This window comes from Beauveria bassiana (assembly GCF_000280675.1).
Source record: "Beauveria bassiana ARSEF 2860 unplaced genomic scaffold BBA_S00004, whole genome shotgun sequence".
In the NCBI taxonomy this organism is placed as follows: Eukaryota; Fungi; Ascomycota; class Sordariomycetes; order Hypocreales; family Cordycipitaceae; genus Beauveria; species Beauveria bassiana.
In genome coordinates, this window is record NW_007930839.1 from 1,338,154 (window position 1) to 1,356,266 (window position 18,113).

The 18,113-nt window shown below is 54.4% G+C and overlaps 5 protein-coding genes across 5 annotated transcripts; 2 read left to right on the forward strand and 3 right to left on the reverse strand.

Moving 5' to 3' along the window:
• Window positions 1-152: 152 nt before the first annotated feature.
• On the reverse strand, window positions 153-1,592 carry BBA_02213 (uncharacterized protein; the record flags this gene model as incomplete). The annotated part of the gene is made up of 3 exons (XM_008597310.1): window positions 153-599; window positions 701-795; window positions 860-1,592. 3 exons carry the CDS (start codon window positions 1,590-1,592, stop codon window positions 153-155), a joined length of 1,275 nt encoding a protein of 424 aa, XP_008595532.1.
• Window positions 1,593-3,943: 2,351 nt separating this feature from the next.
• Window positions 3,944-6,541, reverse strand: BBA_02214 (subtilase-like protein; the record flags this gene model as incomplete). The annotated part of the gene is made up of 1 exon (XM_008597311.1): window positions 3,944-6,541. One exon carries the CDS (start codon window positions 6,539-6,541, stop codon window positions 3,944-3,946), a length of 2,598 nt encoding a protein of 865 aa, XP_008595533.1.
• Window positions 6,542-9,211: 2,670 nt separating this feature from the next.
• Window positions 9,212-10,769, reverse strand: BBA_02215 (monocarboxylate transporter; the record flags this gene model as incomplete). The annotated part of the gene is made up of 2 exons (XM_008597312.1): window positions 9,212-10,332; window positions 10,469-10,769. The coding sequence occupies 2 exons, from the start codon at window positions 10,767-10,769 to the stop codon at window positions 9,212-9,214; spliced, it is 1,422 nt and encodes a 473-aa protein (XP_008595534.1).
• A 1,960-nt stretch (window positions 10,770-12,729) lies between these two features.
• On the forward strand, window positions 12,730-13,407 carry BBA_02216 (Acyl-CoA N-acyltransferase; the record flags this gene model as incomplete). Its single annotated transcript, XM_008597313.1, has 1 exon — window positions 12,730-13,407. The coding sequence occupies one exon, from the start codon at window positions 12,730-12,732 to the stop codon at window positions 13,405-13,407; it is 678 nt and encodes a 225-aa protein (XP_008595535.1).
• Window positions 13,408-14,319: 912 nt separating this feature from the next.
• Window positions 14,320-16,775, forward strand: BBA_02217 (uncharacterized protein; the record flags this gene model as incomplete). The annotated part of the gene is made up of 3 exons (XM_008597314.1): window positions 14,320-14,417; window positions 14,497-14,657; window positions 14,695-16,775. The coding sequence occupies 3 exons, from the start codon at window positions 14,320-14,322 to the stop codon at window positions 16,773-16,775; spliced, it is 2,340 nt and encodes a 779-aa protein (XP_008595536.1).
• Between the last annotated feature and the right edge of the window lie 1,338 nt (window positions 16,776-18,113).

The window sequence follows — 18,113 nt, forward strand, 5'->3', positions numbered from 1 at the left end:
TACATGTCGGTAACTGATAAAATGAAAGTTTATTCATGTAAAAAAAAAAAAGATTGAAACTCCTAACAATGACGTAATAACTGTTACTCTATAACTATGACCCATGAAAAGAACCTCTACGCCGTCCCATGTTTTTGTGTAATCCGTCTTCTCTAAAAATGCTCCATGTAGAACCCTCTGTACCCTTGCTCGTACATGTCCTTGCGCTTCGCCCACGACCTCTTCATCGCCGGCCACTCTCTCTCCTCCACCTCGGCCTCCCGCGCCGCGCCCTCGGCCGCCCAGCGCTCCACCGCGCGCTCCCGCTTCGCCGCGTCGGCGGCCGTCAGCGGTCCGGCCGGCTCGTCCCACAAGTGGCAAGCGTGGCGACGCTCGGCGGCGCCCGTCTTGGCGAGGTGCGCGCGGCTGTGGGCGTTGAGCTCGCTGGCGAGCATGTAGGCGGCGCGGGGGGGAAGCGCGCTCGTGGCCGAGTAGCGGTGCGTGAGAAGCATGCGTCGTAAGAGGCGGAAACGCTGCAGACGCGCGTCGGGGCTGGCGGAGGGCGGGAGGGGCGTGTTGGCCTGCGCGAGCTTGTAGATGTAATCGAGCCCGAGTGAGAGCTAGCAACCAAGCATGAATGAGCATGAGATGTTGCGTGTGTGTGTGTGCGTGTGCGTGTGTGCGTGTGTGTGTGCGAGGACGATCAGAGGGTGAAGCTTACATGTGCTTGTACGTGCTCATTGGCACTGCCGGTGGACAGGTAGTCGACCTCGTGGGCGCCCCAGGTTACATCGTACATGGCGACTTGTTTGAATGCTGACGCCGCGAATCTCAGTCAGCGTCTCATACCGCATCTCACTCGATGAGGGCGTTTTCTCACCTGACAAGACGATATTCTCCAGGAAATCGTGAATGCACGCCAGCTGATTATTCGCCTTGACCACATTTTCGTTATACAGGGCCGCGCTCAGCTGAAAATTAACCTCTGTGCGCCAGCTCAAATCCGCCTTGCAGTCGTGCTCATCCCTAAACAGCAGCCCGCAGTAAATTTCGTACCCGTACAGCATGCGGTGAATCCTCGCCGTCTCCGCCTTGGTCGCCCTGCCGCGCTCCCGCAGCGCGACGCCCCCGCCGTCGCCGTCGCCGACCAAAAGGTAGCCGTCCTCCTCGCACACTGGCAGCGCGGCATTGACCAGCCGCTCCGTCAGGTCCTCGACGACGCCGTGCGCTCTGCTCATAGACACGACGTCGGCGAGCGACAGGCCCCAGGGCCAGACGCCGAGCGGGCCGGTCTCGGAGCCGGCGGCGGCGGCGACGGCGCGGTCATCCAAGGGCACTAGCCAGTCTTCGGCGAAGCGGCGGACGGCGGTGGTCGAGGTGCGGTCAACGCGGCGGGCAGCGTGGGCGGCGTAGGCGAGGCGTGCGGTGGACGGGCTCATCTGGGCGTCGAGGATGTCGCGGGTGATGCGCGCGGGGTCCTCGGCAAAGGCGGCGTGCAGGCATGGGTGCGCGAGGACGGCGGAACCGAGCGAGCGGAGGCTGTCAAGTGAGCGTAAGACGAGGCCGAGGACGTGCAGCGGCGTCTGGGTGAGGGTAGCTTCAGAGGTGGGCATGGTGGGTTGGGTGGGTGGTGGTGGTGGTGATGGTGATGTTGATCAATTCATGTTCTATATACAGAAAAAAAAGAAGAAGAAGAAGAGAAGAAAATAAGAAGAGGGGGGAAAGGTTAAAAGAATGAGGGATAAGAGTGTAAATTGATGACGACGTGGGGGATGAGGAGCGAATCAGGCTGGAAGCTTATTCTTGGGCTCGTCGTGAGTGGCGGTGGTGGTGGGCTTTTTTTGACGCCGAGAGAATAATGTGCAGTGGGGTAATTCGGTCTTGTTTGTTCTCTCGGGAAGCTTGTAGATGGCGGGGATCTGCTTGAAAAGAATTGGTCCAAGACCGAGAGGGGGTAAAAAGAGGTAAAAAGACAGAGAAGAGGGCAGGACAGATGGGTTGGGGAATCTTGAATCTAAATTGTAGACGTCATCCCGACGTTGCCCGTTTGTTGGCTTTGGTTTCGCGAGCCCACTTGGACGCCCGCTGGAAACCTAAACGAGAGAGAGAGAGAGAAAAGGGGGGAAGAGAGAATATACAAGAACAAGAACGAGGCTCAATTAAAAGGCCGAGGTTGTTTCAGCTCGTTGGTTTCTTTATTACCCCGGCTTCACTTCCCCGCAAGCAACTACCTAATACTAATACTTACCAGGGACATGGTTCTGTTTGTTTAACGAGCGCTATTTTTACACCAAACCTGGCAATCCTACCCAGCTTCATATTTCATATTCAACTATCGTTCATGACACCCCAATTGCAAAATGGCATTCTTCTTATCTGACCCCTGGCGATAAATGCCGCACACTTTTTTTTTTTGTTCCTTGTTTCGTCAAGCTTACGCAGTGTGGCTGGATTGGGCTGGGCTGAGCTCGGCTGGGGCAGGCTCTGTCTCGGGGCGGCCATGTTCCCGTTTCTGGCGTGTCGCATGTCTTTGCCCTGGTGGTTCCCCGGATTAGTACAGTCGAAGGAAACCCCGCACGTTCTAGAAGGGAAAGCAGATGCAAGCGCCAATATTAAATAGTAAACCCACCTGCTGGACTGTGAACCCCCTGTCCCACCATCAGGTTCACACCATCAGGTTCGGAGAAACGATATGAAAGGGGATCTGCATAGTATCTGGGATCTCTAGTCATGGCCGATGATTGATAGATGGAGATTCTAAAAGTAAATATGGGTGTTGAGAGTCCTCGGTTGGCTGACGATGTTGCAGGATTAAAAAACGACACGCTGCGCAGATGGCAGATGGTAACAAACTAACAAACAGACTTGGTTGATAAGCATATTTTTGCACCGTTGAAAGCTCCAACGCTCGCTACAAGAGTACTTGTTCAAACACTGAGAACTTTTTTTTCTATTTTCTTGCAAAGTCACAAACTACACTGTCCATTCTCCCACTGCATCCTCCTCCCCTTCTCAGGCGTCTCGGCAAGGTTCCAAGTCGACTTGTCGTCGTGTGTCTGCTTCGCCTTTTGCGACTTTTATTATGCATGCGGGTGAGTAGGTAGGCGCGCAAGAAAGAAATAGAAGAGAAGACAGAGTACTCCGTACACAACGCGACTTGGAAAAATGAGTGGCACAAAACGAACGGACCACGCGAGCCCCGGTGCATTTCATAATGGTAGGACAGGTCCGGGGGGGAGGTTTCTAAATTATTCTTATCGCCGCGTATACATGCGTGTCTTTACAGACTGACTAACTAGATAGTGTGCCTGTCTCTTATCAAGGCGTTCATCATGTTTGGGCTTGGTCGTGCCGCCGGTCCGTTGCGGCGCGTTTCAGTCATTTGTTCAAGGGAGGGCGGGACAAGGGGCGGCAGGACAATGCGGGCCGCCATGCACTTGTCTCTTCACACAAGATGAAATGGATTTTTTTAAATTGTTTTTGAAAAAAGAAAAAAGAAAAAAAAAATGTATTCTTGATTTTTGCTGCTTAGAAATCTATAAACAGAAGTTAAGGAGAGTTTATCTTTAGAGCAAGGACCGTATAGCTACATTACACGTGCCCTTTTTCCTCACCTCCCAGTCGGCTGCATAAAGTATTGCACGAAAGGAAAAAAGAAAAAGCCAGGTCAATAGAACAGAACGTTGTTTCTCGTCCTCTTTAAAATACAGAAATGTTTCTAGTCACGTCTACTTGCCAGTTCCAACTCTGAATCAAGTCAAAAAAATGTTACAAGTCCATGTTTTCAAAAGAAAATAGCAAAGACGAGCATTCTACTCGTCTTTTGTATATATTCAACCCAACATACACCAACATGTAAAAAGAGAAAACGAAAAAAACTATAAAAAAAAAACATTAAAAAAAAAGAGAGAGTCTATGATACATTCATCCCCCCCACCCTCTCTCTCGCTTTCATTTCAAGACATTAAATATACTGCCACCGCTGATGATTATCCGCCACCCACCACCTCGTCGCAAACGCCGCCTCTTCTGCCCACTGCGCCGCCTCCACGCCATGCATCTTCTCCACCGCCCGCAGCATGCCCACGAAGTCAAAGCTCGCCGTCTGCCTCTCCTCGTGCGGGTCTGTCTCTAGATCCGAAAAGTACCACTCGGCGTCCTGGATCAGCGGCACCAGCAGCCGCCAGCGGGGGCTGTCCATGCTGCGCGTCGAAATCGCCTGTCCGCCGGGGCTCACGCTCGTGAAATACCAGCGCCGCGCGTCGGCGTGCAGCGGCCGCAGCAGCGACGGCGCCTCGTACGAGTGTAGCAGGTCCCGCACGGCGACTTGCTGCGCGGGGTTGAGGCCGTTGGTCTCGAGGAGCAGGTCGAGCACAGTGGGGAGCACCGACATGGAGGACACGAGGTCGTCGACGTCGACGACGGGGAGCTTCGGGTGCGAAAAGACGAGCGGCACGTGGAAACTACCCATGCTGGGGACGCCCCACGGCGAGGCGCCACCCATTTCAATCACCGGCACACCGTGGTCGCCCACGAGCACGATGAGGGTCTCGTCGGTCGCGCCCTCTTCCTCGATAATGTCGAGCAGGTGCCCGACCCAGCGGTCCACGTACCCGACAGCGTTGAGGTGCTTGGAAATGTCCTGCAGGTGATTGTTGGCGTCGTCCTGCACCATGGGCACGTACACCTCGTCGCCGGGCAAGCCGTACGGAAAGTGCGTCGAGCTCGTCAAGTGCGTCAGGAACAGACGCGTGTCGGTTTCGCGCGACGTGCGCCAAGCGTCGCGAAAGTACTCTTCAATCGCGGGCTCGGGCATGCCGTCGTAGCGCACATCCTCGACGGTCACGTTGCCAAAGACGGCGCGGTCGCTGTGCAGGTACTCCGAATCGACCATTTCGTCCTCGAGGTAGCCGAGGCGCTGCATCAGCTCGTACTGGTGGTCGTACTGGCCGGTGACGGACATCATAAACGAGTTGTTAAACGGGCGGCTCTGGAAGCCGTCGGTGCGGCCGCTCGCGTCGTTGAGGCCGTTGAGGACCTTGAAAATGTGCGGCAGGCAGGGCTGGTAGATGTGGTGCCTGTACTCCCTGTTCATGTCGGCGACGAGGGGGTTGACGCCGCAGAGTCCGCCAGTCAGGCTCTTAAGCGTGTACGTGGCCGAGGGCGTGTTCCTGTTGACGTTGATGCCACCTCGTCGGGGCGTTTCCTTGTGGTCGAAGCCGTCGCGGTAGTCGCCGGTGAGGTACCGTGCGTTTTGAGTCAGGGTCGCCGCCCTCTCTTCGGCCTGTTCGGGCAGCTTCTTGTCGTTCCAGGTCTCGGCCATTTTGTTATAAATGTACTCGCCCTTTTTCAAAGGAAACACATCCTTGCGTGTGGACTCGAGAAAGATGAACATGACGTTTCGGATGGTAACGTCGGCAAGCTTGCCCTTGAGCGACTCGAGCAGGTCCTTGTCGTAGTTGGGCTGGCTGATGGGATCCATGGTATTGTCGTAGTGCGTCTTGTCGTCGCCGTACCAGTCGTCGAAACCAGGCGGCGCGCTGCCTTGCTTGGGGAGCCAGTCCCAGTGCGGGGGCGTCGAAAGAGCATACGGAACATTCCACTTTCCGTCCATGCCCTTGTCGTATACCGGCATGATGTTGGTGAGGGGCGAGTCGGAGCCGCGCAGGTAATCGACGATGGGCATGGCGGCGGCGGTCCATGATAGGAAGATGAATGCCTGTGAGGACGGTCGAAGGATCGATGTGATGAGCTGGAAAAAGAGAAAGACGGCGGTGGCAATGTAGAGCAGGCGTAGCTTGGAGTTGCGGCGAGTCGGGGCCGCGCTACTGCCTGAAGATTCGGGATAGGACTCGAGGTCGTCGTATTGCTCCTCCTTGACGACGGGGAGGTAGTCGGCTTGGTTACGGGCGCGGCCGCAGATGCCAATCTTGCTCAGGATCAGAGCGCCCGTGGCCTTGACAACGTCGAGCGCAATGCCGGCGAGGAAGAACAGGGGGCTCTTGAACAGCATGCTACTGAAAATGAGGCCGACGTTGGCCGAGACAAAGGCCCAAAGGCCGGTGAGCATAATGGCCCAGGTGTTGGAGTCGGCGACGAGGCCGGCGTTGCGCCAGCGCGGCTCGCCGCCAATCATGAGGAAAAAGGAAATGTTGGAGACGGCGAGGAAGAGCTGGAGCAGGGCGACAATGGTGCAAAAGGCCGTGGCGAAGAAGCGGAACCAGCCGCCGCCGAAGCGGCCGAGGGCCTTGGTGTCGAGCAGCAGGCGCAGGAGGAGCAGGATGACTGTGTCCTGCGCAAACAGGCTCGGGAACCATTGTATGAATTCGCCGACGGAGAGGACCTGGGAGTGAATGTAGATGTGCAGGCACTTGCTGGCGAGGATGGAGGTGGCGGCGAGAGCAAAGACAAAGGTGCGGTCGGTGATGCGGAAAAAGGACGAGAGAGCGGCGACCAGGCGGCGGCCGGCGACGAGACAACGGCGGCCGGCCATGGCGGAGGCGTTGTGGTTGTGGTGGTTGTGGTGATTTGTAGTTTCCTCTGGCTGGAGGAGCAATCCCATGTTGAATTGGGGGTTGTTTTTTCTGGCTTGACCGGGATAAATGTATTAAAAAGAGCGACAATGGCAGGCCAGAAAACCAGAGAAGGAAAGGGGGAAAAAAAAAAAGAACAACGAGGCGGCTAGAGAAGAAGAAGAAGGGGGGAGGGAGGGCCGTGAGGAAGCGGGCCGACGAGGGGGTGGGAGAAATGCTAGATATATTGGGCCACGATGGATGGTACATGGATTGGCTCTGAGGGCAGGGGCAAAACGGCCATGGGGGGGACGGATGGATCTACCGAAAAGTACCGACGGATGATAATAATACAAAGTTGGCAAAGTGAAATTGTTGTCATTAGTGGGATAGATAGGGCCGAGGGCGCGGTTAGACGCCGAGTAATGTTCAACTGTGGTGCGTACCGGTGTGTACCGAGAAGCTAAATATTACTGAGAAGGGGAAAGGGGTTGTAAGGGGAAAAAAAAAGAATTCTGAATTGGGTTTATAATCCTGAATTGGGACGTGGATGAAATTAAAAAAATTTGGTATAAAAAAAACTACCCAGTTTGCCAGTTTGTCCAGTAAATAAAAGTGGTAGTCGCGTGTTCAGTTTCCACAAAGAGCCAAGCCCGTATGTGGCGTTCGTGGCTCTTTTCAGTGGAGGTCCTATCCCACTGCCGGGTTATGCCAAAAAGGCGCTGAAGATCAACAAAAGGGGTGAAACCTCCAACGTTTACGAATACAATAGCTGGCATTCCAACAATGGAGTTTTTGTCTTGAAAAGTACGTAGTTGTTCGTCGCTAGGCCAATTAAGGGAGAAATAAAATAACGACAATGTACGAATACAGAGGGCAATCATCATGCAGTAAACTCGCGCCACTACTGTTATTACAAGCCCCCTTCTATTATAACCCACGGCGCTCCCATGGCTCGAGGCCACTGCTAACTTGCTAGTTCCACCATCACGAAACCAACTCGCCACTTGATAAAGCTTGGCCCAAGTCGCCATCGAGGGGGGGGCCGACCCCCACTGATTTCTGGCATTTTCCCCCCCCTTTACCACTGAAAAAAAGGACAAGAAACATAAATACTGAGTAAGTGGCATTCTTCATGATTAGCCCTGTCAATGCTCGCCAGCCACAAGATTCCATCCCAATCTCTCGTTCCAGACGAGATGAGCCCCCTTCGGCAGGTATTCCGTACAGCCCTACCAATTACACTTGCATTTCCTTTTCGCTTGCCATTAATCAGTCATCCTGGATCCGTGCTCCCCTATTTACTTTACAATGACACGAATCGTTCTGTCCATGACTAGTGCGCGGTCCACGAATACAACATTCGAAATCCCCTCAAAACACTGATTTTCCATCTTGGTAGCTAATCATCTCACCTCGAAACTCTTGGCTCATTTTTTTTTTCCCTGCGACTCCGTGCCAGAAATGCCAGTTTGTTGACAACATTTACTTGTACCCCCCCTCCCCCCCTTGCTAGTCCTCGACCCTCTACGGGTAATGCGCATCATTATGCAGCAGTTGCCAAACCTTGACCATTCTCGGTCAAGCTTCACGGGTCCCCTTGTGACCCTTCCCCCCAGTCATCGTGGCTTGCCCGCCAATTGAAATAAAAACAAGTGGTCAAACTTCCTAAAGAGCGCGGTTCCCTGTCCATCTAGACTGCATAGCAAAGCAGGGATCCTTTATAGTCAATGTATTGGCACGATACCTTTTATGTCATGCACTTTATAGTTGTATAATGGCAATAGTTAATAAGCAGAAGAAGAAAAAAATTGTCAGTACCACCCCACGCACCTATAAGATAATTACCAGCATCTTCTCGGTGTTGCCATTAGTTACGGAGCGCCTCAGAATGCCCCCAAGTGAAACAAGTGGCTCTACAGTGATACTACAAGGTCTCAGCAGGCTGTTCATTCTTCGTCTATTGGGGTTCGTCAGCTGGAAAGGGCGCAATCTCCTCCCATTCGCTCGCGGCTAGATCCCCCCCCTTTCGGCTTACGAGCACCTATCGAAGCTAAAAGAAAAACTGCCCAGGCAGGCGGACTGTGGCGTTGAAGCTCAATACGAATTGGGCTTTAATGCTCAATCGAGCAACTGCACACGCGACGCCGACAAAGAGATGCACGTTCTGGTTGAAACCCCCTGGCATTCTGCAGTTGTCATCAACGGTCTTCACCGAGTTGTCAAACGGCCTTGACCTGCCAAAAGAGAGAGAAAAAATCTAGTTAGTCAAAGAAATGGATGTGAAGGCAATGGCACGCATGAACAAGTGATCGGCGAGCCCGTCGTTACTAGGGCTGAAAACACATTCTCTTTCCTCGTGTCATGGACTAATATTATGCTGCTAGCTATACGAATCGTGCTCGCATGGACGCCAAGTCTAGCGCAACGAAAATGGCACGTGCGCAGGTTGCAGCAATGTCACAGTAATGAGACAAGTTGAACATTGAAACAGAAGACAGTTGCCGCTTGATGTGCTTTAAAAAATCCATGAATAGGATCGCTTGATTGTATCTTTATGCAAAAATGAAGAAAAAAAAAGATTCCAGGAATAGTGTCGCTTGATGATGCTTCTATACAAAAAAAAGAAAAAGATAGGTACCCAAGGTATAGCCCCTCCATCACCCATCTCCGACACACGTTGTCATCCAAATTGATGATCCAACACACACCTCCCCCCATCACAACACCGCCCTTAGCTTCCACTTTGTCAACACCAGCCGCGCCATCATGACGCTCGTCGTGCCCGCCACCAGAAACACGCCCGCGTACACCTTGACGCCCACCAGGCCGCCGGGCTTGTCAATGATGGCGCCCGCAATCGGCGTCGCCAGCAGGCCGCCCACCGACTGCGCCAGGCAGGCGACGCCGTTGCGGTAGCCAATCTCGCGGAGCGGCGACACCTGCGCGACGAGGGCGACGAGCAGCGCAATGTAGGCGCCCGAGAAGAGCCCAAACAGCGCGGCAAAGGCCACCGTCGTCGCGTTGTCGGTGCCCGGGATCCACATGGCCAGCACCAGCACGCCGGCCACGTAGCACGACGCGATGAAGGCGTTGAAGCGCCCGAAGCGGTCCGCGAGGATGCCCGACGAGAGGCGTCCGACGAGGCTGGCGCCGTTGTACACGGCCACCAGGTACTGCGCGAGCTGCCGGCCCATGCCCCCGTCGACGGCCGCCGTCGGCAGGTAGTTGATGGGCGTGTACAGGCCAAACGGGATCAGGAACAGGCCGCCGAGGATGAGCATGAATGCGGGCTCGGCAAACGGCGCCCGCATCTGCGCGGCGGTAAAGTGCGTCTGCGGCGCGATGCCGGTGCGTCGCCGCACCGTGCAAATGGACACGACGAGCAGCGCGCCAATCAGGAACGCGCCCGTGCGCATCGCCCACCCGTAGCTCACGCCGTCAATGAGCCGCGTCACCATGATGGGCAGCACCACTCCGCCGAGGCTCGAGCCCGTCGCGAGCAGGCCAAACGCGAGGCCGCGCCGCCGGTCGAACCAGCCCGACACGCAGGCAATCGAGGAGAGGAAGACGGCGGCGACGCCGACGGCGCTGCATACGCCCTGGGAGAGCAGGAACTGGTAGTACTGGGTGGAGATGGAGGCCATCATGAGGCCAAAGACGTGCAGAAAGGAGCCGGCGACGAGGAGCTTCTCGGGGCCGTAGCGGTCAAAGAGGACGCCAATGGGCGGGCCCATGAAGGACATGAAGAAGATTTGCAGTGCGGGGATCCATGAGATTTGGCTGGCCGAGTAAGTTTTGAGCGGTCCTTGGGCGTAGTATTGTTGAAAGATGCCGACACCTGTTGATGTTAGCTGTGATCCAAGAACAAGAAAAAATGACAGAAAAAGAAGAAATTAAAGACAAGAAATAAACAACAAAAAAAAGACACAAAAAGGGCAAGTATAAAACAAAAAGAAGAAGGAAAAAAAACATACTGTTGATCCAGCCGTAGCTGCAAAACGATGCGCACCAAGCGCCCAAGACAACCAGCCAAGCTTGCAGCCCGCCATCTGGCGCTTTCCCGCCCGCCTTGTCGTCGTCGTTGACCGCCGTCCCATCGCTGCTGTCGTCGACCTGCTGCTGCCTCTCCTCGTCCTCATCCCGAACTCTGCTCCCCTTTTTTTCCAGAGGCGGTACCGACACGGCGCCGTCGACATTGACGAAGCTGTTGCTAATGGTGCGCTCAATGCCGTCAATGACGCCGCCGCTGTGTTTCTCTGGCGTAGTCGCTGACATGGTTCGGGGATTATTTTTTTAAACGTGAGACCTGTCTCTCCGCAGTACTTCTTGGCTTTGTCAGGTGTCGCGGGCGCAAAAAATGTTTCGGCTCCTCTAAACAGCAAAAGGGAAAAAAGAAAAAAAAAATTTAAAGGAAGTCTGGGGAGGTTCTTAAATGAGGAGAGAAAGGAATTCACAATTGCTCTGCCCAACGTGAATTTCCTTGCCGAATGAATTGCCATTGAAATCCGGGGCCAGAGGAAAATTCCTTTCCCCCACGGCCCCCTCCCTTCTTGGGGGGACAATACCCGGTAATAATCCCCACATCGTCTCGGCCGCCGAATTTAGCGTGCGAAAGGCGCAAGAAACGCCTTGCAGCAATGGAAAAACGTGCGCCGGGCAGGCTAGAACAGTAAGCAGGCTAGAAAGGTGGTTAGCCAGGGAAAAGACCGAGAAAAGAAAAAAGGTTCATATACCAGCTTCTGGTGAAGAATTTCGCGAGAGAAGCCCCACAAAGACGTATTGGACCATCTATTGCTTTTTGCATCTCTTGCTTTCCCCGAACGGGGGTCCCACCGGCTCCGGACCTCGTGTTCAAGCCCAGCGGCCGGGGTATTGCCTACACGGCCTCGGCCTTCGCGTCTTCGCGGAAAAGACGGCGCAAAAGACCGAAGGCTCTTGCGCTTCGGTCACGCAGTATTTCCGCCCTTTATTGACGGTGTTAACGAGACGAGCGGCGGACACGGACCCCAGAACGTTTTGTGTCCCATTCATGATCCAAAACGGTGGCAAGAATGGCTAGGCAGGCGTAGCAAATGTTGCTCGGATTGTCGGCGTAGAGCTTGGAAATCCGAGCATCTTGAAAAGGTCGTCATCTTGGTTCTCGTGTTGGTGGGAGAAGTCGGTTTGGAATACAAATGAGTCAAGGCGAGGTGGCCTGTCAACGGGTTCATCGGCTACGGAGCTGACATGCAGGATGCCTAACTTAATGTTGGGGGGCAGGCTAAGGAATGTCTTTGATAGTAGCACGATTCACTTAATAACTGTAAGAACAAAAGAGGGAAAAAGTTCTTTATTGTTCCTTCTTTTCCTTGGGTTTTCATTTTCTCCCATTTTGTTTACACAATCGATCTAGAAAGCAGTTGGCGTCTGCTTGACGCTGGCGAATCCGACAACATGGCGGTACAACTATGGCATAATGCAACCCGTGATTCGTAACTCTGAGCTGGCCATGTTTTGCCTACTCCAGCAGTCAGAGAATGTGAGAATTTTCGGCGAAAGACATCGACCTGCATCGATATCTTGTTGATGGCACTAACCTATAGCCATGGCCGTGCATACCTAGCTAGACTTCTAACGCGTCGGCTGCCCGAGTTCGAATAAGTTGGCTAGATGGTGTCCTCTACACAGCTTCATGTTCACGCTCTATGATTTTGTCCATCTGTCTGCAAGAGCATACGGTATAGTTTTGTGGGTGAAGAATAGCAAACTCTCAAAGCACATGATTAGTTGTAAACTAGTGCAAGATACGGAGACAAAAGGGGCAAGAAATAAAAGCAAAACAAACCGGGAAAAAAAAAAAAGAAATTGCCTCGCTACACGTATCATACGGGAGCAGCATCTCTAATTTAGTAAGCGGTTGACAAGGTTGGAGGACGCCTGTCAGCTTCATCAGGGTAACTAGTGGGCGGGCAGGTAGCCGGTGACACACGCAGCGAAGCCTCCCGCCTTCGGCCCGGTGACGAGTGCTGCCAATACACCACACGGTTACAAGAACGTGAATCATCCGCATCGTCCCATCGATCGTACTCGTTTAGGTCTCGCAGAAAATCTTCCTGTGCTCCCTATCTAACCAATCGGATTTCACCCACTATGGCACCTAAGCTCAACGTCAAAATTCAGCCACTCAACTACGCCGACATGGCTGCCTGCGCCGACATTTCGCGTGACTCATTCGCTAAATATTGATCCTTACACCATGGTCAAGCAGCTAGGTGGCGATGGATACGACATGCACAGCATAACTTGCCGGGGTTATTTGGGTAACCTGAAGCGCAAAAACATGGTCTTTGTCAAAGCCGTTGACCTTGACGTGGGAAATATTGTTGGCTACGGTGGCTGGGTCTTTCCGCACGTCAAGCAGGCTTTGATTCCGTGGACTGGTCCAGCAGATGCAAAGCCGCAGGAACAAGCAACGGAAACGGAGGCTGGCGACAAGGTGACACAGGAGCCAGATTCTAAGAGGGAGCCGGACGCCATCCAGCGACTACACGCTTTGGAGGACGAGGACATGCAGTATTTTCAGCACAAGCTCATCCCAGCCGGCGAGCCATGCATGATTGCATTGGGTCTCGCTGTTGCGCCGGCGCCTCGGTCGCGGGGTGTCGGCAGCGCTCTCCTCGGGCACGGCAACGCCATCGCGGACCATCTGGGACTCCCCATCTGGGTGCACTCGTCGCACCAGGCGGTGGATGCCTATGAAAAAGCAAAAGTCGAACCCATCAGGGTGCTGCATCTTGATCTAGACGAGTACGCGCCGCGGTCGCCTAGGGATGACGAGCCGGTCATGAGCACAAAGGGAAGCGGAAAATGGGGACACTACGTGATCCAGTATATGAAGCGAGAGCCTAGAGAGGTCAATGAAGAGACAATGTAGCACTTGCTTCTGTTGTGAGTGAATAGCGAAGTGCATCCATTGACCACTCAAGTGCAACCATTGATTGGCCAAGGAAGGGCATTCGCGTTTGTGTGTGGCACGCAGAATACTGCCCTTTGACATGCTCCCGAACTGTCGCGACGAGGTTGAATGACGTTTGATCGTAAAGTCGAAACGTTTGCCCATCATGCCAAAGGAGAGCTGCGTTGCGACGTTTGATCCGTTAATGCTAGAGCAGAGTTGGAGCCTTGGACATGTTCAGTGAGACAAGCCAACCAGGGCCAAAGAGTCACCTGACCCACAGCAAAGAATAGGCGAGAACAGTCTGACTGGCTGTTGCACAAGCCACAGCGAGCTGCAGCCCAAAATCCCGCTAACACGTTTTCGTCGAGCGCCGCCGATGCGCACAGGCAGAACCATCACCACCGCCTAACCACCCGACCGACCCTCTTCTCCCAACACGCCTGCACACAGTCGCACCAGATTGCCACCTCTCGCCATCACAAACTCGCTCGCCTCTCTATTACAGCAATCTCGCTTTCTACTTTAAGTCTAACGTCCCTCTCAATCTCATCACTGCCCTTCCACTTCACGCAATCTCACCATACCCCACCACCTTGTCGACTCTCCCTTTCCTCTCCTCCACCTGTTGATTGCACACAATATCGAGCCTGGCATTGCCCTTTGGCCCTTGGCCCATCTCGAACATCATCCTTGGCCTAAAACCAACTTCTCTCATCGACACAGCTAGCCGCCGCCAATTGCGCATCCCCTCGTCACCAACTTGACCACAGCGTGCCTAACCCGGTAGCCACCTCCAAACGTTACGTCACACGCGCTTCCTTGTTCCGGCGGCATAAACCAAACACTACACCCTTTGTCAGATGGGCATCGCGCAGACCACGCCCGGACATGGCACTTCGATATTCAGCAGAGTTCCTGCTGCACCTGCGCGACTCGCCACTATGTATCAAACCAGACGGTTTCCCTCCTCTCGAGGAGTGGATGGGGTGAGTTATAGCAGCCGCCGGCACCCGTTTGCAAGCTAGCATCGCCATTAACAACCTGCTCTTTCTTCTTGTCTTTTAGCGCTCAAGCAGAGCAACAGACCCGAACTCAAAGTAAGATCCTCAGTGACAGGTCACGCAACGACGATGCCTTCTCCATGGACCAGTCCAACCGTCGATCCGGAGCTGAGCGCCACATTTCCCGCAACAGCGCGAGTTGGTTCATCCCTACCATCGCGAAGCGTATGATCAGATCGGGCTAACCTCGCAATGTATCCAGATCCAGATGAAATAGTCTTTGCGCCTCCGCGAACCAACTTTTCCTCATCTCGAAGCAAATTACTAGACGGCGACAAGGCCGCCAAGGAATTAGAACAAGGCCGATTCGGTATTCGCAGTGCTGAGAATGACCGCACACGCGATGGTAGAGGTAACGGGCTTCGCCGGCGCGGTGATAGTGACCTTGAAGGCGAAGGCTGGAGTACCGTGAAGCCTCGCAAGAGCTTCGGCGCCGAAGGTGCGGAGCGTTTCTCCGGCAAAATGGGCGGCAACTACCGCGACGAGGTCAAGCCCAGTGACCGCGACGGAAACAGAGACCGCCCAAGCAAGACGACTGATGCTTTCGGTCGCGACAAGGACAGAGATCCCGATGGTCGTACTCGCAATGGCTTGGGCAGAAAATTGGAGCCCTGGAACAAGTCGGATGCCAACGCTGACGTTGCCACACCTGAGCGACGGGATCGTGACCGAACGAAAAGCTGGCGAGAGCGCGATGCAGAAGCTCCCGCAGAGAATCCCCGAGGCGGCGATAGACGCTGGGGCAGAGATCGCGATCAGCGGGCAGAGCGTGAACCGGAGTGGTTCGATGAGCCTGCCAAAGAGCAGCGTGATGTCCACACTCAGCAAGACTTTCAAAAGTGGATGGAGCAAATGAAGAAGGCTAAGAACGCTCAGGAGAACCAAGCCACTGAAACAGTCGAGCCCGAGAAGCCCGCCAAGTCTACACCCGTTATTGAACAGGGCCCAGACAAGTTCTTCATGGCCTTTGGTGGCGAAGCCACCATTGACAGCCAGCCACAGGCCGAGCAGACAGAAGGGACCAGCAAACCTAAGCCTGCCGGTAAATCGTCTCGTTTCACCTCATTCTTTGGCGGTGGCCAAGAAGAACCTCGACAGGGCACGGAACCGTCCACGCCAGCAACTGCAGCACCGTCGGTGCCACCCGGGTTTGCTCACCTCTTCGGCGGGATGGCTCCCGCCAGCGGCCGTGGCGGATCTGCTGGGCCCGAGGACGAGAAGCAAGCGTTTGCGCAATTGCTTGCCAAGCTGCAAAAACAGACTGTCAGCAACACACCGCCCGGTCTATCGCTATTCTCTCCCCCACAACAGACTGCCAGTGAGGTTGGCAAGAAGAGCGCTGTCACATCGCCGGAGCCGTATCAGCAATACGGGAATGACGGCAGAGAAGGACCTACTGCCAGACCTCAGCAGCAACAGCAGCAGCAGCAGCAGCAGCAGCAGCATGCAATCCACGCCCCCCGTCCCCAGCCGCAGAACGCCCGTCCTGACCAGCTGCTCCAGGATCTCGTCGGTCACCACCAGCGGGCTTCTAGTCAAAGCTCGTCGCAACGTGATCCCTCCATGGTCAAGAACAACAGCAACACCGAGTTTCTCATGAACCTCATGCGCGCGGGCCCTCCCAACACCCAGCGTTCCGAGCAGCTGCAGGCCATGATGGCTCATGGCGGACACATGTCGCAGAAACCGTCGCCCTTATCTCCCATGAACGAGCGCGACGCCCACGCTCAGCAGCAGCAGAGCCGTCCAGGCCCGCCACCAGGATTCCCCGCCTTGGACGACTCGTTTCGCTCGTCAGATGCCGAATCGCGACCGAACCCGACGCAGATTCTCCAGCGACCACCTCCTCCCCCAGGCTTGGACCACATGCCGCCCAGCTGGATGCATGGCCCCGGTCTCCCTCCCGGCGTTGGTGGTCCACCTCCCGGCCAGCAACGCGGAGGCGGCGGCGGACCTATGGTGATTCCGCCCCCTGGGCTCCCCGGCGGCCCTCCCAGCCGCACCATGCCCATGCCGCACATGTTTCCGCCCAACTTTCCCCCGGGAGCCATGCCGCCACCACCGCCTGAGATGCGCGGCAGCATGCATATGCCCCCGCCGGGCTTCTTCAACGGACCTCTTCCACCGCACGGCTTTGGCCCTCCGCCAGGTATGCCCAGCTTCAACGGCATGCCACCCCCGGATCCACGCGCCTTTGGCAGCCCGCCTTTTGACGGACGTGGCATGCCCCCGCCCCCGTCGTCTGCCGAAGCTGGCCGCAACGGTGGCTATGGACGCCAGTAAGACGAGACGATGACTCTCGTGCCTTGTGCAACTGTAGGCAGTTATGTACAGGGATATGATTGCTTGCATGGATACAGATGGAATTTTTTCCTGATCTCTTCTTTTACATGGAAGTACAGGAAAGGGAACTACGTCGTGTCAACGCCAAGGGGGCGCGGGGGGGGGGGGGGGGAAACCATGATGTATTTTATTTTGTGCCGCATGCTCTCTATTCCCCCCCCCTTAGGGACATGTGGAGAATGAATGGATGAGAAAAGATAATAAAACCCTTTTCCGAGGAATCTTTTAGACGTGGGCGTGTCTTGCGCCTCACTGGCCGAGGATGAAGGCAGTGCGGGCCACATACCAGCAAAAGCAGAAAAAACATGTACGGTGACGACGCAGATTGGGTGAGATGTCTCGTACTCTGCAGAGTAGAAGTTATTAAATATGGCCTGACCATCACTGACCTGACTAGCTAATTATTGTTTGACCTAGAAATGGCTGGTTCTGATCAAGCAGGTGTGTGTGTAAGACGGAAGTTCTGACTAAATAATGTAAGCAGTGTCGGTCTATGTGCGGCGCTATGCTAATTGAAGTGATGCAACATCATCAGCGCAGTGCTATGTATGAATGTCATTATGCTTGTGAAAATTTCCATTGTTGTATGTACACTTGTATTCAACATGTTATAACATGCGATGGTCAATCAAATTGTGGCGCTATTTTGAGTATGCTGATGAGTTTCTGCCCTGGACTGGAGGTATTAGCTTTCCCAGCCATCCACGCGTCTCATCAAAAAAAGGGTATCGTAAATGCGCAACGCCGTTTATAACGCAAGAAAGCAATGTCCAGCCGCGCGATGGCTGATTTTGTGAAACGTGTCCTTGCACAGACTTTTGCCGGCAAGAGACATTGTGCTTCGTTGGCCAGCGACACGGAATAAATCCTCAAGAAAATTGAACGCTACATAGCGCCTGAACAGCCAAAGACAACCAGTACTTGGGTCTGTTCGAATAGCCAGGGTTTTTTTTTTCTTTTTTTTTTTTTGGGTAGACCAAAAGAGAAAGAGGGCGATTAGCTCTCTGCATCATGATCCATCACGCGCGGGTGACAAAGAATCCGGTGATGAAAGAGACGAAGCGGGACGTAATCATGACTTTGCCGCGGTAGTAGTAGTCCTAGTAGCATGAGGAGGAGGACGGTCGACCGACTGCTTTTCAGTGTTTGCAGCTTTGGCCGCTTCAAGAGCGGCGATGCGAGGACTACGACGAAGAGGCTGTCGTGCTGTGGGCATTTGTTCTGCGCCCGCTTTGTCTCTGCTCTCCGCCATACCGCCGTTCAGATGATTTCGAGCGA